Here is a 26,059-nt window from a genome sequence, read left to right as displayed (position 1 = left end):
TTTAATGAAGAGTGCTTCTAGATGTCAGGGACTGTGATTAATGTGATGGGTTTCTGTTCTTTGCTTTTATTTCACACTCTTAATTTAACATACTTGCGAAATGGCAAGACAATAAGCAAGGAATTATATAATGTTGATTTTAGTGATTTGCTTGGTAAAACAATATTTTAAAAAATTGTTTAAGGATTCTAGGAAACAAAGGAGAAGGAACATTCTGGCAACAGTATCCTACAGTATTTTCATAGATTCATTATAGTCTATGTTAAGATTAATTACATTTTTCTCTTGTAGCTGTAAAGAGCTTACTTCTAATTTTTAATGCAAATCTCTTGATAGCCAATTTGAACCTTTTTTTGCATGTCAGAGTACTCCTGTAAAGTTGTATTTTATTCTTTTTTTTTGTATTTTGTTCTTTTTTTTAAGGTCAGTGCAAGCACTTTATAAAGAGCTGAATATAAACATTGGAGACAATGGTTGTAGCTGAGCCATTTGCCATGAGGCCCGTTATTTATTTGTCATTAACCCCATTAATTAAGAAATTAATGAAACAACTATCCAGTTGACTTCAGTGTATTATGCTTTGCTTTATTAGGGTTAAAGAATGGAATACATAAGTTATGTATAAGTAGTATAGGGTCTGAATGAATTTAATTTCATTATTTTAGTGTACTCACCTGTTTTGTAGGGCAACTTCAGATTTTATACTTAATGTGCCATTACTGATAGAAATTTGAAATGTTTATAACCTAAAGAGCTCTAGTATAATGAGGAATATATTGCTTTATCCTTCAGATCATCTCCCAACATACTGTGTCTGTAAGTGTGGCAAGTCGCTGCATGAATTTGAGAATTATTTACCTAGAAGAGTTGATTATTTCAGCAAAACCAGGGACAAGCAGCTGCTGCTCTGCTTTTTTCTTGGATATTCTCTAGCTGCCACATTTAATTTTGGAAAAGCAGTGCTCTATTTTAATTAAACAGTGTCTATTAGGCCCCAAGTGTGGAAGCCACTTCCTTTTCCTTCCTCTTTTCTGCGTCCTGGCTTGTCTTTTTAACATTCTGACTAAAACCTCATGTAGCTTGGTTTTTGCTTTATTGGAGTATCTGTAGTCATTCATTTTGAAATACAAATGCGTGGTGTTATGGAAATATATCAGTGAATGTTTCCATCTAACCCAGTTCTTATTTTCAGTGCACTCGTGTCATGTGGACTCCACCTCTTCGTGAAAGTTTCTCCTACCCATTCCTTGTGATGCAGATGTTGCTTTTGACCTATATTCTCAGGTACCTCTCAGTTTCTACTGGGTCTTTACAATGCTTTAAAAACCTGAACGTCACAGGACATTTATTTAAGCGCCTTTATTTAAATATTTATTTAAATGCCTCCATGTGCTGTAACAATGGTATTATTAACAGAGAAACTTTCCTGTGGCTGTTACATTACAGACGCTGCACCAGTAGAACTGCAGTCATATTACTCACTTATTAAAAGGAAAAACTTTGCAACTTGAAGACATGATTAACATAAAAATCAGAATTTCTGTGTTGGCAAATACGTGTCTAAAGTAAAAATCAGAATTTTTGGTTGATGTCCCTTCCTTCCCATGAGAAACAAGCTGATACTTCATCAATTGGTTTTGTCCCTCTTGGAGAGTGGTATGTTGGCTGCACGTAGAGTAAGCCTATGCTTTGCAACAAAGGATGCTATAGGCACCCATAAGCTAGTATGTTCTTGCAGTTTTCTATGACTAATTAACTAGTCTCATTAACTAGTTCAATGATTTAGAGCAGTCTAATTACATTAATGCAGGATGCTCTTGAGTTCATTAGCCCTGCTTTTCCGTGATTATTTCTGGCTTGCAACATGATTATTACTGTCTTGCCTCTGTTGTAGAAAATAAGCATGACCATTCATACTTAAGGGCTTCTCCACCAACTCCATTGTATCAGATTTACAATGTATTTGTGGTTTAGTTGAACTTAGTACTTATAACCACCAATTTTCCTTTATTAGGTCATACTGATTTGTAGTTATTGATGTTTAAAGCAAAAGTATTTCATGCTTGTCACTAATTTGTGGATTTTATATGAGGAAAAGATATGTACTCTCTAGAATTTAGTGAAATTTGAAACATGACATGTTTCAGAATTGAACTTGAATCAACACAGGATTAAATATTTTAAATAGCATTTATTTCCAGTCATGGAGAATAGACTGGGGTTTCAGTTACAGATGAATTTCATGTACTTGTCATTGTCTCCTTCCCTGAAACATCACTCAGAATTCCTAGCAGAAAGTAAATATGGAAAAAATGTGAGAGAGAGGAGTTAAATCACTTTCAAATGCAGACCATTCTCAAACAGTTGTGATTTCATCTGAAATGGAAATGGTTGTGACCTGACTGTAGAGTCATCACAAGAAGGTGAAGCACTTGCAAATGACATGCTTTGGCCTGCTCTACTGCATACTGCCAGGAGAAGACTTGTTTGGTAACCAATGAGTCTTCAAACAGTTAAGGAATCAGAGCTGTTGCCATGGAAACTCAAGAAAAAAAGATATTAAATTTACTTGGGCAGTGTTATTTGTAGTTGATCAATATTGCTAGCTATCTTCCAAGGTAGCTGTGTTTTTATTGCATTTTCTATTGTACTTTTCAATTATATGCAAGCACCTGTGTAATTGTACTCACTGATGCCTATTCTGTCTCTTTTTCCCAAGGATTCCGAGTATTAATACAGGAAGCTTGATTGCACTGTGTGTTTCTAATATCTTTTTCATGCTTCCCTGGCAGTTTGCTCAGTTTGTTCTTCTAACTCAGGTAAGCCCATATTCACCTCTAAATAGCCTCTTTGTCTAACCTGGACAAATTGACTGTTTTGTGTAGACAGCCATTGAATTCACAACTAGACTTTCCTTTTGAGCCAGATTTCATTCTCGCTGTCAGGAAAGATTCTCACCCTTTACCACATCAATCTTGCTAGTCTTGAGTTTAAAAGTTGACTGTTTACACCTCTTATCATTCTGTCTCCAGATCTAAAAATATTTACTTTTCCCACATAAACAGCCTCTAGCCTGAGATCAGTACCTTAGAACAAGAAAAAAAAACTTTGTCTTTTGAAGCACAAAAATAAAAAATAAGGCATTGATCAGGCTGTTAAAAAGTTTTAAATGTGTCGGTGTTTGCATGGCATGTAATAGCTGGCATGATTTTGCATGATTTCGTATATAATTTTGATGAGTTCGTGTGTAGTGCTGTAGTCTGAGATTTTAGATAGTTGAAGTAACTGTAGTTAGCACCGAAATCTAGGGAATGCTGATTGGAACCGTAGGATACTGTCATACAGCAACTTTCTCCCTGTTTGAGTTGGTTGCAATGTAGCCTGTTGACTGAAATTCAAAATCTGTGTCTCCAGACCTTTTCACTTGTCTGCCTTACTTGAAGCAGAGTTTGCCTGGTTTGAGTAGATAGCTTTAAACAATCAATATAAACTGTGGTGTGCGAGGTTTCTAACTGCATAAGAGGAAACCAATAAATTCTGTAAAATATTGAGAAAAACTCGTCACTATAACCCGTTCAAGGTGCTGAGCCTGAAATTTGAAAATTCAAGTTCACTTCATAATTTCATTAATTTCCCATATGACTTTTAAGACGCTGTCTAATCCATAAGTCAACAAGCCTTATTTTCCTCAGCAGCAAATTGTGGATATTTCCATACTTTGCTGAAAACTTAAAATTATTGAGTAATTCTTTTGTGGTTTTAACTGATATATTTTGGGTTTTTTGGTTTTGGTTTATTTGAGGATTTTTATTTGTTGGGGTTTTTTTTTCCATTTTTGTTTGGTTTGGTTTATTTGGTTTGGGTTTTTTGTTTGTTTGGTTTGGGTTTTTTAAAAATTTTGTTTTAAATTTAAAGGTGAAAGGTAATGTGTTTGTGCTGTATTTTTATGACTTGCATTTTTATAAAGTTGAATACTTATTTCTTAAATATTCAACTGTATTTGATAATTCTTACTTAGAGCACCACAACAGGATTTTTGAAAGAAATAATTATGAAATGCCTAAGTACTTAGCAAAAAGTAGCAATAAAAGTTAATGATTGCTTGAATAATCTTTTCTTGTGCATGAAGGAGTACACCAGTGCAAATTGTTTTAACTTCTCTTTCACTTTTGATTTTAGATAGCTTCATTATTTGCGGTGTGTATTATGGGTTATATTGACTCCAGCAAATTACAGAAGATACTGTCTGCTCATATGGTAATGCTTTTTTAAAATAAATCTTAAGTCTCCTCAAACAGGTCAAAGCATGAAAAGAGACCATTTGTCTGAAGTGTTTTCCTTAGTTGCACAAAGGTTGAAAACATGCGGTGATAAGGGAGGGAGGGGTCTGGTTTGGAACTAAAATTGGGTTTTTGAAAACCACTGTAGTCATGACCATGGAAAGATCTTGTGGTTTAACTGTTTGGGGAGATACTTAGAAAGGAGGACAAGAAAATAAACTGTTAAGTTAAACACCATTTTTTCCCAAACTGTGTGAAAAAGTCAAGAAAAAAGGGAAATGATATGTAAAAGATGTGTAAGTTTCTGCATAGTACCTGATTTTAATTTTTAAAGTTGAGGTAATGATAAAGTTTTGCATTTTGAAGTGAGATTACAGTTTGAAATACAAAGGAAGATGTAGACAAGTTTTTTTAGGAAATGTGATGGTGCTTAAAAATATTTTTTTGCTAAAATTGTGCTATGCTAACTCAGTGGGTGAAAAGAGAGTATTTCTCCAGAAAAGAAACTAAATTATATTTCATATGTTTTAAAACTTTTTTTAATATACTGTTGCTGATAAACTAAAGGCAATGTTAAGTTCTATGCGATTCATTTCTTATGTAAAGCAGGGACAAAATAAGCAGATTTCTTTGGTAGCTTTTTGACAGAAGCAGGATGACATACTTAAGCTTTCTGGCTTATGTCAATAACTATATCATAACTTAGGTGCTGAAGTGCCATAAATAGCCTATTTTCAGATAGATAAACAGTCATGTTATGTTACAGAGACCGCTTATTGAGTCTGGGTAAACTGCCAGTCTGTTTCGTGGTGTTTTCAATTTTTGCCTCCCTCCCACCCTCCTCCTTCTGTGGAAAATGAAAGTCCTAACTATGTGAAGAGGGGAGTAGAAAAGTCTGCAAATTACTGTGTTATTTTTTACTTATTCCTGCGTATAAAAGGAGACAGAGCTTGCTTATTGATTTCTGCCCTCTAAGTTGGAAAATGTAATTCAGATGGCTTTCTGTTAAAAAAGAGAGCACAGTAGATCAGGATGGTGGATAAAAGTTGTATTTCAGCCTTGAATTAGGTGCATATGATCAGACAGAGTTCTGCTTCCTTGACTTTGATGATGATAGTATTTTAAATAAATGTTTGTCAGTTAGGAAGAAAGAAGACATCAAACATTCTATTAATTTTTACATTTGTCCAGAATTCTAAAATGTAACAAACAGGATGAAGAGAACTAATACAGTAATTTAGAAAAAAATTAATATGTTAGAAATAGCTTCAGAAATTTATCTATTGTATTACATAAATTTATCCTATGACCAGGATTTGTTCTTGCATACTTTTAATGAATAAATTAAAACAATTTTCTACACTTGGCTACCTAATCAGTGTTTTCAGAACAAATCTGCAAGTTTATCAGGATTGCACTTTACTGTAAAGTAGGTGTTTTTAAATTTAAAACACATTAACACATTAGGTAATCCTTACCTTCTCTATTTTAAATTGAATCATTTTTATTTTCTTCTTTCAGGTATCTCTTCTGGTGTGTTTTATTCTGATGTTTGGTAATTCAATGTTACTGACATCATATTATGCTGCATCTTTAGTAGTTATCTCGGTAAGTTGCTTAAGAAGAATCATATGCTGTGCTGAGACTGCAGGGCTGTACTGTTATATATGTATTGATGTAAAATGTGCAACTGCTGCACTACCAGACAGATGACGAAACTTTCACATGAAAAACAGAATTAGACCATAAAGATATCTGGTGAAGGGGTAAATACTAATTCAAGAAATCATGGATTTACATCAAAACCTCTTTGTAAAAGAAATTCAGTTAAGACTCAGCTCTTCTACTTTTATAGTTCTCTTCTTTTTAATAAAATATAACGTTTACCATGTATGTAATTTTGACCAGAGTAACTGTAAAACCATGAGCAAGAAGGAGCTTCATTTAAATGCTTCTTATTGATAGTAAATCCTCTAGTGCAGAACAAATGACTAAGCCATATATAACAGTGGTTTAAGACTGTTTGAAACTGCTGCATCATACCACTGTGTTAGCAAAATTACTCACTGAAGATTCATCATCTCACTATTCATTATCTTAATTTTTCTTTAAATAGGGAAAAACTCCACAAGCTCTTTCAGTTTTGTATAATTCCTCATAAAGGATTTATGTATACAAGAAATAGGAGAGAAAGTGTTATGAACCTCTTTAGCTTGCTGCAAATCATCTTAATTTCTGATTCTTTTTGTTTGTTTATATTTTGTCAATCAGCAAGAGTGTGGCAATTTCTCACTTATGCTAGTAATAGACTACCTTGGCTGCATATTTGCTGTGGTATAGTTTGTTTGTTGTGATTCTCTTCTAGTTTCTTGTAGCAGCTTTTGTAATTATATATTAAGTACAGGTTGAGTTGAGTTCTCAACCTGTTGAGTCCCTTGCCCATTTTCTGCTTTGATAAAAGTCTTTGTTATTTGTGTGTTATTTGGATACTTACATTGGCTTCAGTCTCACATATGGACTGGATTTCTGGAAGCTTTTAATTACATTGTTCATCAAATTAGCCTAAAATGGGTCTTCCTTGTGTCATAAAATGAACGTGTTGTGAAACAGAAAGGAGTGACTCCTAATGCCTTCCATGCTCTGTTGCCTGACTTGAAAATTGTTTGTATTAATGCTGCCAGTAATTTATTTTATTCTTGCTTCAGTCTCTTGTCATTCACAGAAGCAGACAGAACTCAGTTTCCCATTGGTTTTGATTTAAAGAAGCTTAGAACTGAATAATACAGAATCTCCTTACTCGTTCAGAAGTAGTCTTCCATAATTGTACTTGAACTGCAGTAAGAGTTTTTATGTTGGCAAGTTTTGCCAGTGCAGGGTGAAATCATACTATATATATTCATATCTCAGGTTGTATTAATTATGGAAGATTTTTTAATAACTAAATATATGGTGTGATAGGCTTACCAAAAGGAAAAACCTCTCATTCAGGGTACTAGAAGGCTTGTTGTTATTACATTACCTGAAAATGTGAATTAATTTTTTTTTATTAGGGAATTCTTGAATGGAGTCCAAAAATCTTGAAAAGGCGCAAAAGAGAAGTCTATGTATGGGTAAGGAATTTTGAATATTTTGAAATTTCAGAGCAAAACTTTGACTTTTTTTTTGTTTGTTTTTGTCAAATACAGAAACAACTTCTGGTTTCGTTTCTAATAATTGAAAATCAAGGAATATAGCTGCACTACTGTCTTTAATAAATTGTCAGTGTTCCCAGCAATTAGTGTTAAATTCCTGAAGAAATAAAGAGAGCATAAACACTCATTTATATCAGAAAGCTGAAATAACCTTTAAATGGCAACACATTTAATTTCACATTGACAACTTTACATGTTTACAAAACCTAAGATCTGTATGGGAATCCTTTTAAAGTAAAGGTCAATTTAGAAAATGCAAGTAAAAGGCTAACAGTGCTTGCAGAAATGGAGATTAAGGTACTGCATTTGATATTCACTAAAATGTGGATATCGATATAATTTTTGAGGATATTTTTATGACAACAGAAAACATCTTAAAATTGCATAGGGGGAAACAAGTCAGAGTAAAACACTGTTGAGTGTGTGGGTGAGGTTGGAGGATAATAGAAGTCATGTACGAACAAGGAGAACACTCCCAAAAACTATTATGAACACTGTAGAAATCACGAGAATTGGCTTGCTGCTTAAGACATGATGTTAACGTGTAAAAACACCTGAAATGGGAGCCTACCAAGACTATGCCTGACTTAAGACAGGCATTCTTATTAAGTGAAGGGTAAGCTGTTAGCAAAACTGGATGAAATTCATACAGTTACTATAAAGGAATTAGAATAGGAAGGAATTAAAATATTTGTAGGAAACTGCAGTGCATATATACATGCCTGGCTGTAGTACCAGGGAAAATCAGAGTGTAGGCAAATTTCATGTCAGTTTTCTGAAATGGAGATCCAAGGCGCTTGTGGAACAGCAAACTAAATCTGGGTTTTGTAAAAGAATAAAAAGTTGTATGGTGAGGAAGGTGTTAAGCTGTATGTACGTGCAGAGAGACATCCAGTGCAGCCTTTGTGAAAGGAAGTCGTGCCTTGCAAAAGTGTTTGACTCCTCTGAAGGATGTAGATAAGGGTGTGTGGGTGAATGTAATGTACATAAATTTCAGGAAATTTTTGGAGAAGCTGTCTAACTGGAACTATAAAAGAAACTAAACTCCATGAGATCAGGTATGAACATTAGAAGGTCAGAAACAAAGGGTGGGATTAAATGGTAAGTTTCCAAAAGACCACCACCATGCTAAAAATGTATATAAAATAATTGATAAGGTGCTACCATTCAGCAGAGGAGTCTCCGTATTCTTACACAAAGTTCTCTGAACATACCAATTCATTACTGAGCAGGCACCAAAAAGGAGAATACTTGATGGAAATCACAGAGAAGGACCTGTAGAGAAAGCAGAATTTGTTTATATTATTTTGTAAATTCATATGTAACATTGTAAATATTGCGTATGGTCTCAGTCAATGTGTCTTACATTAAAAGAAATTTACATACTATAATGCCTTCCCCCAAAATCTATTGACATTGAGTATGAAAATAATTATTAATGTAAATTTACCAAATAGCTGAGATTTTAAAATACGTTAGAATTCTATATCTTGTAAAATAAAGGTGAATATGACAAAGCCAGAAAAGTAAAATATAACTTTTTTAGTGCCCCTTATGGTAGCAGCAATAAGCTTATAAGGAATAAGAAAGTTGCTGTGGAAGAAAAACACCCAGAAGCATTCAGTAAAGGATTAGGATACCTCCTAGGTATTTAGGTTTCTTAGCAGCCATTAAATGAGACGAATGAATGCTGCCCATCGTCAATAAAACCCTGGTTACATTAGGGCAAAGATCAGTTTTTTGTTGCATTCTCTCTGAAACCATCTGCTGTGAGTCCCAAATACAAGATACTGGGACAGGTTGTCCTATTCAGTTGATCCAGTTTTATAAAGAATTAGCTAGATTAAGCTACACTGCCAAGAATTTAACCTTCTTGGTACAGGAATAAACTTGATACATAACTAAAAGTAGTAACTGGACATACTTTGTTTATATTTCCATCAACTTCTTCAGATCATCTTGAGACAGTGCTATAAATCAGCAAATTCCTCCAAAGATTTGAATTACCAGGCTAGCACAACCTGATAATATGGAGCAGCTCTTGTCCAAAAACAATCCCTACACACCAATATGTGTAAAACAGATGGAACAGACAGCAAGGCTGCCCCTGTTTCAAGATAGTTTTTCTACCCCCTCTGCTACGCTGTTGTATGCAGTGGTACAGCTGTAGTGTAAATCAGTGGTGCAAAATTATTTCAGTTGTAACATAGGAGAGTTTGTAAGTAGTAGCTGAACTTAAGAAACCTTTTAAAAAAGAAAAAATTTGTAAAAGTTAAAGACATCCATTTTATTCTAAATATATTTTTGAAGGTCATTGAAGGATGTGCCTGGTTATTTGGGACAGTCACCTTGAAATACCTGACTTCTCTTGTGTTTGGAATAGCTGATGATGTAAGTTCTGTTATCAGAGTATCTGGTTGGTATCTTTCAAAAATTTTGTCATTCCTAATATTTGATTTTGACATCTTACTGATATACTTACCTGAATTTCCTGAATTTGTTTTATAGAAGTGGGAGAGAGGTTGTATATTTGCTTTTTCTTTTATTATGTATTATCACTTTGAGATGTTATTACCAAAATTTGCGAAAACACAGATATCTTTACTTTTGTCTTAGGGAATGCTCTATGTGTTTGTTTTTAAATGTGGATTTATAGGGCTTTGTTTGTCTTGGGTATCTTCTACCTACACCTTTATTTACTCAGTTTGTCAATTCACGCTTCTCTGAAACTAATTTTCAGGGTAGTTTTGATATGCTTGTTGTAACAGGTACTGCCTTTGCTGTATTTCAGCCCCTTTATTCTATTGTTAAAAACCTGTCTGCAGATGTGTATCAAGGGGTAAAAGATAACGAAGATCACATCTTAAAATATGACTATGCTAAACTATACTCTTGTTGAATACAATCCCAATGGTAACTCCCTTTTTTTTTGCTGTTTTCTGCTTTATATTTAACACCATACTATCTGTGTTAGACTCAAAGATGTTATTTAATACATGGGAAGTAGATTTTTGGTCTTCTTGTAACAATACTGTAAGTGATATAAACTTCTATTCTAATTAAAAATATTTCTCAATACAGTATAATTTCTCATATTTATACTACCTTGTTGTGGAAAACAGGACCTTTTTTGCTTACTACAGTTTGGTATTTGTTTCCTGTGTATCCTACCAGGCTCATATAGGAAATATATTGAAATCCAAATTTATTGGCTACAAGGATTTTGATACGTTAATGTATACCTGCGCTGCTGAGTTTGACTTCATGGAAAAAGAGGTAATTTGGTCAAAATATGTGATTTTGGGAGAGGGAGTTTCTTGTTTATTTTTGTTACTTAAAACATTTGAGAACCCTGCCTCCTACTGCCATCTTAAGTTCAAATACATATTTGAAAAGAGAAATTAATGAACTAAAGCTAAATTTAATTGGGATTATTGCATTTAAGTAAACTTAAACCAAAGCAGTGTTTTGATTTTAGATCTAAGAAATATGCTTGCTTGAATGACAGAAGAATGATCCTCAGGAATAAATGAAAGGTTACAGTTCTGCAAACAAGATTTTATGGGGCTCTCAGTACCTGGTTTTGAGTGTATGGAAAGCGTACTGAGAGCTGCAAGGGCCTTACATGTTAAGTTTAGACAAGAGAACAGCATTGAAAGTTCATCATGTGGCATTAATAGACTTCTTTTAATTTATCACTGCCTAGATATGCATTTAGAATGTTTATAGATTAGTCAGCTATAGTACTCAAATTCAGATGAGATACAATCTATTTCTCATCTTTGAATGGCTTGCCAAAGAACTGAAAATAATTTACTGATGACCCTAGTATTATGTCTTTAGTATGATTGCTGAGTGGAGTTTACATTTACATTTTACTCCAGAAAGGTCTCATTATATTAATTTCTTTTAAATGGTGATTGAAATAATTACAGACGAAGGGAAGCAATTAATGAGCTTGATTTCCATTTTAGACTCCAGTAAGATACACAAAGACTCTGCTATTACCAGTTGTTCTGGTGGTTTTTGGAGTAATCATCAAAAGGGTAAGTGATTGGTTTTGTGAGTCACCTTTACCTTGAACTTACATTTCAGGTTTTTTTAAGGGAATGCTGTTTATTTATTTCTTTGTTTGTTTGTTTATTTTATATGGGAAGAAATTGATATGGGAAGAAATTGATGTGGTAGGTTAACCTTTGCTGACTGCCAGGTGCCTGCCAAGCCATGCTGCCATTCCTTACCCTCACTATGATGGGGAAAGAAGAGTAGAAAAATCTCATGGGTCAAGATAAGTACAGGGGCCTCTCTCTCTGATTCGCTGTCATGAACTGAGGAAGATCAAATTAAAAATAAAATGCAAGAAGAAAACCAAAATCTAAAGCCATCTTTTCCTCATCCCTAGGCTCAATAGGTCCCTTCTGCAGGCTGCAGTTGCTTTAAGAATGGGGTTGGCGTAGGTCCTTTCCCTGGGGTACAGTTCTTCAGAAACAGACTGCTCCAGCATGAGTCCCCCACAGGCTGCAGCTCCTGCCAGAAAACCTGCTCCTTTGTGGGCTTTTGTCCACAAGCTGCAGTTCCTGCCAGGAGCTGTTTCCTTTGTGGGCTCTCTGTGGGTTGCAGCATCCTTCAAGGCATGCGCACCTGCTCTGGCATGGGGTCCTGCACAGGTCTCAGGTGAATTTCTGTCTGCTTCACTGTAATCCTTCATTGCCCTCCAGGGAAAAAAAAAACAAACTTGCATCACTGTGGTGTTCTCCAAAAGCTGCAATCTCGTGGTTCTCATGGAGCACCTCCTCCTGCTCCTTCACTGACTTCAGTGACTTGAGTCTCATTTCACTCCTGATTTTCTTCCTGCGCTCTCTTAAACGTGCTCCAGAGTTACCTTTTTGTAAACGTGTTATCAATAGGGGCCCCACCAGTGTTGCTGATGAGATCAGCTTAGCCCAGTGGTAGATCTGGTTTGAAGCTGTCTAGAGCTGGATCTCTCTGACATGGGGCAGCCCCTGGCTCTTCCCACAGAAGCCACCCGTGCAATGCTACTGCTACTGAAACCTTGACATGTAAACCCAATACAGTCAGAAAAACACAGGTTTTCAAGAACATGTATTTAAAATTCTGTATTCTCATTACAAAGATTTTTGCAAAGGTCCAGTCCTGAGTCTGTTAGAAGAAATTTCTGTTATTTAGCTGATGAATACTAAACTGGAGTTTATAACTGTTTTTGTAAATTTTATTATGTATAATTTGTATAAAAACAACTTACAGTTTGCACAGGAACAGATGGGATAACTGCTAACTGCCTGGCTAATTAAACATCCTCTAAAAAGAAGTTCTGTCTAAAACATTGCATGTCTTTTATCTTAGCATTATCTCAAAAAGAGATTACCCAGGTGTAGTTTAATTTAGCAAATATTGAAAATGCTTCAAAATGCTTTTGAAAGTACGTTCATACTTTTTGTTGTCTCTTTTTTTCTTCAGGCAATTAAATATATTCTGTGCTCCTTATCTCACACAGGCCGATATGAAAAGTAAGTATTGTCTTCTTTTTTAATGTAAAACTGAATTTTGATTTGCTCTATGCTACAAAGTTCAGAATTCTACATTATGTAAGTCCTTTTTGAAAGGTTAGTTATATGCAGTTCAGTAACTGAATGGATGTATTGCAAATGGTATTTTTATATTATAACTAAAATGAAAGTTCTCTAACATGTTTTAGACATCTTAACCCATTTATACATAGATTTTATATTTAATGATTTACTTTTCTGCTCTTTTCCTAAAGCAATATTTATGTGCTTTTTTGCTTTTTTTGCTTTTTTACTATAAGTAGTGAATACAAATTATTTTTCCCCATTAATTTCTTCCAGGTTATAAAGATACCAGAGTTTCATCTCGTGGAAGTAATTAAAAAAAAACCTGCTAAAATCAATACTCGAGATTTCCAAACAGATACAGGGATTGAGGAAGATAGTTATAATTTGCAATTTATTTCAAAACTTGCATGAGGGGGAAAAAGAATTCTGACACTTAATTCATGCTTACCGGATTAGTTGCATTGTCTAATGCCATTAGAGATGATTTTAGTATAAAGCCATTTCTTCTGTAGTAAATAAATAATGATGTGGTTTGGGTTGTTATTTTTTTCAGAGAAGAACGTTTTAACCATGGTGAGGTAAGATGCTTTTTCTGCACAATTTTATTCCTATGGTTAATGCAAATACTCAGTATTGAAATGCAGGTTGCAGTGGGCTGATGCTGATACGCGTGGTTTATTTGGCTCTAAGTATTTGCATCATTATTTCCCTCATCTTAAGTTGGGTCTGGTATGTCACCAGAATAACTCTGAAATGTTGAGCAAAGGAATATACTGGCTAGTGGGGGTGATTGTGCAAGAGAGGAATCTTGGGCTTTTACTGTAGCTGTTTCAAAAGACACTGAAGCTAGGCTGGACCTTCTGTTTTCCATATGGAGACTGAGGAGATTGGTTCCTTTACTTTGGATTCACATGATGTATAATGTTCCAATTCTATTTTGAGATATGCCATAATGAATGTTGTAGTACACATGGTTCTTTGTAGTAAAACTCTGCAAAGCAGCATAGTGTGTGCCCCTCGGGAGCCCTTGGCACAGGAAGAATGTGGACCTGTTAGAGCAGGTCCAGAAGAGGTCCACAAAAACAGAGGGATAGAACACCTCTCCTATGAAGACAGGCTGAGAGAGTTGGGGATGTTCAGCCTGGAGAAGAGAAGGCTGCAGGGACACTTTAGTGGGGCCTTTCATTGCTTAAAGGGGGCCTATAAGAAAGACAAGGACAACTTTTTAGCATGGCCTGTTCCATTAGGACAAGCGATAATGACTTAGAACTGGAATCAGATAGATTTAGACAAACTATAGGGAAGAAATCTTACTACAATGAGAGTGGTGAAACACTGGGATCAGGTGGCGCCGAGAGTTGGTAGATGTCTGTCATGGTTTAAGCTCAAGTTGCCTTAGAGGAGGTTTAGATTGGATATTAGGAAAAATACCCAAAAGAATGATCAAGCAGTAAGATAGGCTGCCCAGGGAAGGAGTTGAGTCACCACCCTGAAGGCATTTAAAGACATGTGGATGTGGCACTGAGGTCATGGTTTAGCAGTGAACTTGGCGGTGTTAGATTAATGAGTGGACATGACCTTAGAGGCTTTTTCAAACCTGAATGATTCTGTGATAATCAATCAGATAAAAGCACTGATTGCAAAAATGCCTCTATTTAGCACAGCACTTTGACAAGTAACATAGATTAATGTTAGGAGTAATGAGTGGTGTATCTGATGCTTTTTAGAATACTAAAGCAAGCTGCTTCTGATTGTGTCATTATCAAGGATGATCTTGTTTTCTTCTCTTACTCTATACTTGTGTATTTTGGGCACTAAAAAGCAGGGTCTCAACTTTTATAAAGAGGTTATACAAGAAGTTTTACATATTCTGTTGTTGTCTAAGTGAAGCCTGTTAATGGCTAAGGATTTTTTTAATAGCTAGCTGTTTCTCTAACTCCTTTTTCTTTTATTGATAATGTTTCTCCTTCCTGTTACTCCATTCGTCAGCATACTACATGCACTTTAGATAAAAGATCACAGAAAGTCATTATCACCATCTGAAATATGAATATCTTTACTTTGACTTGGACTCTTTCAGACAAGCTTGTCATTTAAGCTATACTGAAAATGAAGTTGTGTGTTTAAGGCAGAAATGAAAATATGCAAATTTGCTTCTGTGTCTTGTGTTTTTTTTTTTTTTTTCTTTTCAGCTGGTATTCCATGCACTGCAGCTGCTGGCATACAGTGTCCTAGCGATTTTAATCATGAGACTAAAGCTGTTTTTAACACCACATCTGTGCATTATGGCTTCCTTGGTGTGTTCAAAACAGGTAAGGTCTTTTTTATCCTGTAGCTATCTCAGTACTTCGAGTATTACACAGATATTTGTCCTAAAGCAGATTTCTCTGTGTGTAATTGCTGAATCTGAGGGTACCAGATAAAAATAAACCAGATTATATTGCCTGTCAAAAATGGTTCCATTCTCCCCTGTTCCCAAATAAAGCAAAAATCTTGCTTTATGCAGCTTGTCCAACTGCATTATTATACGAGTTAACATGCTGTGTATCAAGCTTGAGCACAGTGAGACATCTCTTAGATTTTACTGTGTTTGCACACCTCTATGCCACTGCAAGTTTTTATTGACTATTAATTTTATCCAGTGTTTGTCTTTGTTTACACTGTGTTTTCACAGCTCTTCAGAGCTTACTGCCTTGCATATTTCCTGCCTATTAATTCTTTCTAGAAGTCTCGTTTGAAGTCTTGCTTGTTGAAAACATTTCAGTCATAAAAATCAAAACTCATATGCCTGACTCAGACTTAATCTTACTACTTTGAATAATCTGTAACATCAAATGTTAACTAGATTTCCTCCAGATATAAAGGGTCTTAGAATAGGCTTTTCATGTTTCATTATCTGTGTTTCTGAGAAGTGAACGTGATTAAATCTCTTATTTAAATAGCTATTTTAGAAGCTTTGAACATGCAGCAAAAGTAGGGTAAGTAGGTTCTTTATCTGGGAAGCAGGCAGGAAAGGTAGATTGAAAAATGTCTGAACAGCTGGGCCCAGAAATCGGAGGTGCCAAGTCTGGTTGAAGGCCAGTAACCTGAGGGGCCAGTGCTGCGTCCAGGACTGCTCTATGTCTTTGTTAATGGACTGAATGGTGGGACAGAGGGTACCCTCAGTGAGCTTGCTGATGGTGCAAAGCTGGAAGAAACAGCAGAGTCTTTCACGTGGTGCCCAGTGACAGGACCAGAGGCGATAGGCACACCCTGAAAGTTGCCCCATGTTCCCTCTGAACATGGGGCAACTTTTCACTGGGAGGGTGAAAAGCGTTGGCACAGATTGCCCAGGGATGTGGTGGAGTGTCCAAAGAATCAGGTCCATCCTTGGAGGTATTTGGAAGCTGGATATGGACCAGGGGCACTTGGCTCTGGGTGACCATGCTCAAACCAGCCTTCAGAGGTTCCTGTCACCCTGCACTGCACTGTGGTTTTGTAGAAGTGTCTAGAGGAGAATTAGGATGCTATGGTGAAGGCAGTTCCTGTCTGTGAAGTAGCTGATACCCATCAAACAACTGGAAGATGAGTGAATGAGACAGATTTATGCAAAGAGGAGAAAGCTATCTCATGTTAGGCTAGCTGAACAAATAATTGTTTCCCAGAAAACTGAACTGCTTCCTAAATGATCTTTAGAGAAGGGTAGTTCTTTATAACACTGGACAGATTACACAGTATCAGTCTGCTTAAATGTGCTCATCCCTTTCTTGATGCCTGATGTACTTGGCATAGGTGGAAGTGCCGCGTGTTTGCCAAAATCAAATTAATCTCTACAGTTAAAATATAAATCACTAAGAAATGATCAAAACCTCTTTCTTTAGCCACCTTGTAATTGAGTATTGGGACTTACGAATTTCCTCTACATGCTTGCTATTCTGGAAGATTCATAGATGTCCAGTTTTGCAGCTCTTAGTTGTTCTTGAAATGCTGGCATCCTCTTAGGTGGTCTGGTTGTTCAAGCAATAGCAGTTGCACTGGTTATTTTTCTAAGTGAACTTTCATAAGGTATTTCTGAGTAATTTAAAATGAAGCTGCTTTTCAAAAGTCAGAGGAACAAAATGAAAAAATGTTCTTTTAAATCCAATTTCTAGGTAACAATTATGATTTAGATTAATGCTGTCCAAAGTTGATTTGTTCTTGGTTCTTTTTTAGCTGTATATTTCTTGATGGGCTTTTCTGCCCTGTTGGTTGTGGTGGTGGTAGTAGTAGTAGAGTTTTGTAGTGAAGTTCAGGACTAAAAGTATTTATATATTTTGAGCCACAGTAATATCTGTGCTTATTTTTTTTTTACCTTCATGGTGACTTTTTTTTTTAAGCACCAGAGTAATAGCATTTCAGTAATTTTTCCTGGATTGTTGAGGGTTTTTAGTACTGCAGCTGGGGTCATCAGGCCAGTTAGTGAATGCTGGATCTTAAGAGGATGCCGCATGTCATAAATGTGTAAATATTGGGAGGGAGGACAGTAGACAGTATTTTGTCAATATTTTTTTTTATCTGCTGCTTTCAACTGCATTTTGGCCCTTTGATTGTTCTGCTGCTTCCTATTGTAGAGTGAGAGCAAGCTTCTCAGGGAGCTGCAATTGCAGATTCTGTTCTGGGAGCTGCCCCTGTTGGATCAGGTGACTCTGGTCCAGTAATTTTTCATTCCTTCATTGCAGCATCATGGAGGCATAGTTGGCTTGAAAGAAACAGGTCATGAGTGCTAGGGAAGGGCTTTGGATTGCTGCAGGTCAGACGTTTATTTTGTGCAGAAGGGGATAAATGACCAGCAGCACTACATAATACAGCCTGGGAATATCCTGAGCCTGGCTTGGGCCTGAGGAGAAGTATTCGGGTGAATCCAACTTTAGGTGAACAGCATAAGGGAAAATAAAATTGATTTCCTTGTCCTGTTATTAGTGAAGGTTTTTTTTCCTGGTCTGACAGATGTGTGCTTGCTTTAGTAGAGAGAGGCTGATAATCGTCCAAGCAATACAGGACTGGCTTCAGCATGGTAGAGAAACACTGACCCATAAGGCTGTTGAGCCACCATTGAGCAGATCACTTCTAAGACTTAAGCAAACAATAAGAAAACTTTTTTTTTGTTCTTGTTTTGATTGATTTGCTTGTTTTTGTAGGGCCAGGAAAATATGAAGTGTTTTTTAACGAGCTTTTTCTATCATACTGGCAGCTGAGGAGAAGTAGTTTTTTGAGGCTGAAAAATCTAATTGTATGTGCAATACTGATCCAGAATTTCTTGGATGGAGGAAGATGAGATTTGTGACAAAATGATTGATTAACACTCAGTAGAGTATATCATTGGATAAAGTTTTAGATGTTTGAATGAACATAAGTTAATAAGTGACAGTTTGGTTTTACAGATGTGAGAAAACTTTAAGCAAATTTAAGATAGGCATTTATCTTATTGCAACTGAGGTCTACACTATCCTTTCATCTAGCAGACCATGAAAGCTTATCTGCAGTGGTATGTTAGTATATCTAATTTCTTTTGAGGCTAAAAATTACTGTTTGCACATGGAAAAGAAATTTTGTATGTTGTGTTGTTTCAGCCCATTGCGTGAATCCCTGCACTTTCCATTTTCCCATTACCAGCAGCTTGTGGCAGCTGATGGGCAATAAAAATGATAATGTTCTTTTTCTAATAAAGAGTATTTTCATTGTCTGAAATGCTTTCTGATGAAAAGAAGTGACCTAATGTTGATTTTCATTGGAAAGTAATTCACTCTATAACACATTTTCAAGAAAGGATTTTTAATGAAATAAAAATATAAAATAGCTGCATCTTTGCAAAGGGACTAACTCACTTTTCTGTACAGCTGCATTTTAAGTATGAGAAACCTGTGATTAGAACCTTTACTTCTCTTAGGTTGAAAAAGGAGGAGTAATTAAATTAGGGATTGATTCATTTTTGTCATTGAACTCACTGTTTGTTCTTCAAGTAAGTCCCAGATCTGCTGTTGTTACTGTTCAGACTTTTGACCATTTGCAGCCACACATTTCCTCTTTCTGTTAGGGGAAATTATGCTGTCCTGTGTAGAAATTTCGAAAACAAAATAAAATAGCTGGAGAAATACTTAAAATATTCATTTGGGGAAAATAACCAAAAAACTAAAAAACAACCCAAAACCTTGAATTGGTAAAAAAAAATCAAACACATAAGGAACAGCATCCAAGTGAAAGAAATGCTTCTTTTGCATTGCATGTATATTCAATCATTCTAGGCTCCTTGTGTAAACAAAATAGTGCTAAATTCAGAGACTTTGAATATCAATGAGGCTTTATAAAAGCGTGACAGTAATGTAATTTTCTTTGATTTTAAAAGTTGTGGAACTGTCAAACATGACAACTGGCATGTCAATGAAGTGACATTTTTGCAGCTGTTGGTGAAAGGGAGATTTGCTCATGTAGAGCATCCTACAAATTAATTAATTTCACTTCATCCTTTCAGATCCACACAGTGGTCAGGCCTGTTTGGGAAATTAACTTTCCCTGGATAGTATTGCTGTTCGTCTCTGAGTGTTTAGTGTGTCTTCAGGGATGAGAGTAGAGTATACTGTATTTTTGGAGAAGTGGCTGGAGAATTTTAATAATCTGAGGTGGTTTGTGGTTAGTTTATAAGAAAGATAACACACTATTTAATTGGTGTAGTCAGCCTTGTGGGAGCTTCTACTGAGAGACTTTCTTTTATTGTTTCATGCTTTAATTAAAAAAACCCAAGTAACAGTACTATGAATGAAATGTATTTATTTAGCCTGGATTTGATATTTTTGATGTGTGGAACCTTCTAATTGGGAAAAAAATGTAGTTTATACTTCCTTATTAATGGTGCAAGTATGGATGTGGTAAAGTGTTACTGCTCAAATTAAGCTTCAACACAGAAAATTTAGTACTGCTTTTTAACTACCCCTTTTCACGTATTTATGAATATTTGCTTAGAGCCTCCAGCAAATTGTCTTTAGGAAACAATGCAAACCCCAGTTCAAGAAAGGAAAGAGTGGGGTATAAAGCAGCATTAAGCTTACTATCCTCAAAGTCTGTCTTTCTAATACATTTCGAAACTTTGCAGTACAATCGCTAATCTGTATACTACAGATAAAAACTCTAGATGGAAACAGGAGATAAAATACTGGAAAAGTCCAGTTAGCTTTATTGAATCATCTTTATTTGCAGATTTTGATATTTGAGACTTGTCATACAACTTTAAAAGTTTACATTAACGTGATTTTTAAAATTCTTTTCTTATTTATTTAGAATTGCAAATGTAATGTACAATATTTGTTAAACATGAGTAATTCTTAGGAATTGCATTGTGAAATACAGTATGTATTGTATATAATACTATGTTCTGAACTGTATTATAGTACTATGAATTATAATCTGAAGTTTAGTGGAGAAGAAATAGCAGAGATGTTTCATAGTGCAATATATGTTAGATTCCTCATAGAGAAATAAAAATTAATTGTTCTGCATACATCATTACAGAATTGTTGTCTAGGAATTAATTGATTCTTGCATTTCAGTTGTTTGGATGGCTCTTCTATAAAGTCCAGCCCAAAACATTGGTCTTTGCTATTTTAGCATTGATGACAATAGAGGGATCTGCAAACCTTCGAACTCAGTGGAACATCATGGGAGAATTTAGCAATTTGCCACAGGAAGAACTTCTAGAGTGGATACAAGTCAATACCAGACAAGGTGAACTATTTAATAATGTAGGATGTCCCCATTTATTGTGAGGTTGAACCATGGAACCTGTCACAATTGACTGCAGAGGTGTTGCTACTGTCTGTAGCTCTGGCATGTCTACTTGTCCACATAAATATGTCCAGTGCAAAAAAGCACCAAAAGCTGCCTTTGTTAGACTCCTGGCTACTGCTCTGGAGGTTCTAACCACTGGTGGAGTATTGTCAACAAAAGCATCTTTACCAAGTCCATTTAAAATAGGTTTTCACTTAAATGATGTTGGTCCTGTATGTGGGCACATGATCCGCATTTTGCTAGAAGAGAATTAAAAATGTCTGTGTGTGTTGTGTTGCACCCCTCCTTTTCCTAAAATCTGTCAGAAAACTGGTTGGAAACAAGGTAGTTGCATTTCTAGAGGGAATATATGTTAAAGCCATAGTGAACTGAGATTTTACTGCCCGTTTAACACTGATGAAAGAGTTGTTATAACAAGTATGTTATTCTACCCATTCAAGAAAAATAAGATGGGTTAATTAAATCTCCATTCTTAGATGCATAGTTATCTAATTGCTTATATTGAGTTCAAGGTTACAAAAAACCCAAACTAAAACACTGATTTTGTGCATTTCCTGTTGATGTCACATACGGCCTTTTGAAAAGGAGTACCCTACCCTTTTCATGGTTTTCCTATGGGATTACTGCTCAGATATTTGAATTGCTTCTCTAATTGTTCGATTCCTCATTTCAAAAATGCCCTTGATTGTGTATTTCAGATGCAGTTTTTGCAGGAGCAATGCCTACAATGGCAAGTGTCAAATTGTCTACACTTCGTCCTATTGTAAATCATCCTCACTATGAAGATGCGGGATTGAGGTAAATTTTGCAGTTGAGGTTTTATTTCTGTCTGCTATTGATTCTCGTAATGTCTGTAATGCACAGTAGGAATGGCATTGTGTTATATTGTAAAATTTGTTAAAATCTCATAGAACTGGATTTGTTATTTCTGTCAGAATTAAAACACGTTATTTCTTGAGGATCTGTGTTCATCAGAAAGATATACTCTAGGGACATATATGGCTTCAAACTTCAAAATCAGAATTAAGGAATTTGATTTCATCAGTTCAGTTATATCCTTTCTTCATTCTAGTTACTCCTGACATTGTAGACAGATACTTTTTTTCCAAGATAGCCAGTGTATTTATTTCTATTAGCTTTCCGTGATGGGCTGTCATTTTTTGTGATAATTGGTTAATTATTGAAGCTGAAATTTTGGGGTGGAGTTACTAAGATTTGTACTCTTGTTATTTTTAAAATCAGGATATTTGCCTAAATTGAAATTGATTTATCTGAAAAGGTCATGCATTTCTTTTACTAAATTTTATAGTGTAGCATCATTTTTTTTTGTTAATTTGGTGAAACTGCTTAAAATAAATCCAACACTACAAGAAGGCAGCAAGATAGAGGGGGATAAAAGAGAAAGGGCAGGGATTTATTTTACATGCCTTATGTCCTTAGTTCTCCATCTGACATTAATGGGCTTTAACTTTTGGTCAGCCCCAACAGTGGGACTTGGATGATCACTGTGCATCCCTTTCAACTGAAATATTCTGTCCTAGTTCCAAAATCGTGGGACAGGGCATGGTTGGGAAAAATAAAGTACAGGCAATACCTGTATTAAGTGTCAGAAGATGAATGGGCTTTAAGAGCATCATGCTTTGCACATTCAGAGGAGGATATTGCTGGATGTGATATAGACTAGAGGGCCCTTAAATGTCTTCTAGTTCCAAAACAGGATCATGGTGTCCGAGGGCTGATTTTGCTTGATGACTGTAGGCAGACTCCAGGTCTTGTGCTCTGCATTTCAAAATGTCCCAGCAAGGGCGGTGTGACCGTAGTGACCCACAGTGATGGGGATCTTTTGTGGAGAGACTTGGCACAGGATTGATTCCTCCTGATCACCCCAGTCCAAGCAAGGCTGTTTCTAGTCCTGAGTATTCCACTCATACTCACCACCTGAGTATGGTGAATGCATTGCTTTGACATCTTTGCAGTTCACAGTAACCACGGATCTTGTTACACACTTGTCTCCTGCTACAGAAAAATGGTATAACTTGTTCTTGGAATCATTATATTTCTGAAGACGTTATCATACTTAAGCAAATGGCACTATTAATGTAAACTTTGCTTTGGCATAGTTACCTTGTGAAATAAAAAAGCCTTCCTCTCTAGTCTGAGGTTAAAGCTTACATTTTCATGCATTATTGCAGCTAACCCTTAGATTTTTCTTTTTGAAGGGCCAGAACTAAAGTAGTGTATTCCATGTACAGTCGAAAACCTGCAAGTCAAGTAAAAAGAGATTTGATAAAACTAGGAGTGAATTACTACATCCTTGAAGAGTCATTGTGTGTAAGCAGAAAAAAGTAAGTTATCTCCCTCTTTCTCATAAGAATGATACACTCCTGAAATATGTAGTCTAAAATTCATATCAAGTTTTGATTTGTGGTTTATTTCTTAAAAGTGTCCAAAATACATTTTTGTCCAGCATCTGTAGATAGTAACTGATGTAATTGACTTGACCCTCATTAGCAACCCTGTGTTCTTTGTGTGAACCTGGAAAGCTGTGTGGTATGAGTTTTTAAGCTTCACTGTAAAACCCTGAAGGAAAGAAGTCATTGCAAAGGAAAGAAGCAGTTATTCTTTGATGGCAGGAACAGATGTATGTGAATAATGAAAGCCTGGTCTGAATAAAAGGTGCAGAGTAAAAGATAGTTGGAGCACCAAAATGTTATGACCACTAATAGTCAATAAAAATTTTGTTACATTTAAGATGTTCTCCAGAAAGAGCTATGCTTTTACTTCCCCCCTCACCCCCTCGGTTGTTGCCTCCCCTTCTCTTTCTGGCCTCCAGAGCAGAATTAGCTTGGATTTTTTATTTTATTTTCTTTTCATTTAGAACAAAATTAAATGTATCTGTTCAATTTCTTTTCTATTATCTTTGATAAAATTAGAATATTCACAGTTATTATAACTTTGAAAGGCAGATTTACAGGGAATTGATGTTGGCTATGATATTTTATAAAAACAAGGAATTACTGCTTTTTTAAGGTGTTTTATTTCCTGAATTTTCTTTAGAAATGTTAGCAATATGTATATCACCCTCTACTTTATAGGAAGTTTTAAGGGTCCCTGGTCATGTATAATGTGTTGCATAATTTGTGTTGTTTTATGTGCTTCCTCTTCCAAATTAATACTTTATTAATTACATAACCACAAAAGCCATTCTCAATACTATTTTTAAATTACTGCTATATTTATTGATTTTGTAATCTGATAATTTTTCTAGTATAGAGACAAATTTTAAAAAATACAGATGGCACAATCAAGTATTCATGGGGCACTATGAAGGAAGCTTCATGAGTTTTTTATGGCATTTCTTCATTTCTCTTTTCATATTCCTATTTTTTAGGCCTGGCTGCAGTATGCCTGAAATTTGGGATGTCGAAGATCCTGCTAATAGAGGAAAAATTCCTTTATGTACCCTTATGAGCAAGGATTCCAGGCCATATTTCATCACAGTATTTGAAAATAGCAATTACAGAGTCTTGAAGATTCCAAAGGAATAACATTTCAATGCAATGAAGCATCAGTCTTTCAAATCTTTAAACTAGTAACTGTAAGAATTCTAAATCAGAAATACCTTTTTTACTAGACTTAAAATGGAAAAATGTGTATTTTATTTTTTACCATTTTAAGTGAATTCTGATTATAGAAATATCTTAAACCTAACAGTTTGGATTTCTATTTCAGGGTCAGTCCCTTGAGATTTGCTATGCAAATGATTATATGTTTGCACATTTTATTTAACACTGATCCAAAAAGAGCTAAAAGTAGCTATGGTAAAGTTCGTAGGTGGACTTGAAACTTCATTTTTTTGGTGCATGTTATTGGAATCCTGTTGATATTAAAAAAGAAGACTAATAAGGGTAATATTTGCAGTAAGCAATAGTTTAGCTTCTCAGTGTCCAAGGGTTTTTAGCATTCTTATGCATTCAGAATAAGCTGGCATAATACACATGAAATTTTTAAGGAAAAATGCTTTATTCAGGAAAAATCTGTCATAGCCTTAGAAAGATACTAAAATAAATCCTTCACTGCCTTAACTAGACCTTCAGCACCTAACTTGATAAGAAATTACTTTCAAAATTTAATGCCCTTTTTCCTTTCCCCATATATTAGATCCTGCCTGGACTTTTTCATCAGCATTAAAGAAAAATGAAATTTATCCCAGTTGTGCTATGGGTGTAGTCAGTTGTGTGAGTATAATTGCTCCAGCATTATTAGACTGGTTCTGCTGTTTTTCTGTCATCTTGATGTCACACCAGTATTATAATTAGATAATAGAGAGCTCACTTTCTGAGATACCCAGTGCAAGGACACCCTTTAGTCGTTTATCTGACTTGGTAGAATTTTTGTATGTTTATTGCCATTGGGAGCTATCACAGTAATGTGATTCTACTGCATCATAAGAGTGCTAAGGTCTGAGATGTTTCGCCGTGTGTTGTTCATGGTTTGGATTTGTTTCAACTAGTTTTTTTTGTTCACATCAGTCTATTGGTGTGACTAGTCTTTCCAGCCCTAATAGCATCTGGTGATCCTGGATGTTATAGGGACACCATCCATCACGCCTGTAACAGTGTCAATTAAATGGGAACCTGTGATAAAGTAGTAGTATAACAACTGATCAGTATTCTAAAACATCTTATTTTTTTATAATCTGTTTTATTGAGAGGGTGAGGGAGAATGGCTGAAAATGCATTAGCTTTTTAACTTTTACAGAATAGATTTTGGACAAATTTCTATAAGGAAACTCACAAAAAAAGGGCTTTTGGGAAGTCACTTTTTAAAATGTTAATTGAATTCAAGGAAGCAGGAAAAAGTCTTTATATAAACATTGTGACTAGTGTTTCGGCACAAAAAGGTACTGTATTTTTATGAAGTTTATGCCAAATGTTGACATGTACTTATGTGGTTAAATAAAAAAGAGAAAGATGGAAATTGTGCTCATGTTTCTGGTAGGTGTTACACTTCTCTTATGTCTGTTAAACTGAAGTTTAACACAGTTACCACAGCAGATACGATTGGAGCCAAACTTTCAACTAAAAAAATGCACAGAAGGGCTGCAGATGATTAAACCAAAATCACACACCTCTTTCTGGCTTCCTTTTTATTCAAAATATCAGTGCAGGAATATGTGAAAAGATTGGTGGAATGA

At 35.4% G+C, this 26,059-nt stretch overlaps 1 protein-coding gene across 1 annotated transcript in view; it reads left to right on the top strand.

Moving 5' to 3' along the window:
* The window catches only part of DPY19L1 (dpy-19 like C-mannosyltransferase 1), a 45,053-nt gene extending 19,211 nt beyond the window's left edge, over positions 1–25,842 (top strand). The window contains exons 9-23 of the mRNA XM_030970145.1: positions 1,193–1,284; positions 2,720–2,819; positions 4,180–4,257; positions 5,802–5,888; positions 7,331–7,390; positions 9,782–9,862; positions 10,646–10,747; positions 11,446–11,517; positions 12,950–12,999; positions 13,619–13,643; positions 15,258–15,377; positions 20,625–20,799; positions 21,561–21,660; positions 23,082–23,207; positions 24,254–25,842. Of these exons, the coding sequence (XP_030826005.1) occupies positions 1,193–1,284; positions 2,720–2,819; positions 4,180–4,257; positions 5,802–5,888; positions 7,331–7,390; positions 9,782–9,862; positions 10,646–10,747; positions 11,446–11,517; positions 12,950–12,999; positions 13,619–13,643; positions 15,258–15,377; positions 20,625–20,799; positions 21,561–21,660; positions 23,082–23,207; positions 24,254–24,410 (1,425 nt within the window). The 3' untranslated portion in view covers positions 24,411–25,842. The remainder of the gene's footprint in view (positions 1–1,192; positions 1,285–2,719; positions 2,820–4,179; positions 4,258–5,801; positions 5,889–7,330; positions 7,391–9,781; positions 9,863–10,645; positions 10,748–11,445; positions 11,518–12,949; positions 13,000–13,618; positions 13,644–15,257; positions 15,378–20,624; positions 20,800–21,560; positions 21,661–23,081; positions 23,208–24,253) is intronic.
* Positions 25,843–26,059: the final 217 nt, after the last annotated feature.

The sequence above is a fragment of the Camarhynchus parvulus genome, chromosome 2, assembly GCF_901933205.1.
Source record: "Camarhynchus parvulus chromosome 2, STF_HiC, whole genome shotgun sequence".
Lineage (NCBI taxonomy): Eukaryota > Metazoa > Chordata > Aves > Passeriformes > Thraupidae > Camarhynchus > Camarhynchus parvulus.
The sequence above is the reverse complement of the archived record's forward strand: the minus strand, read 5'-3'. Positions and strand labels throughout refer to the sequence as shown.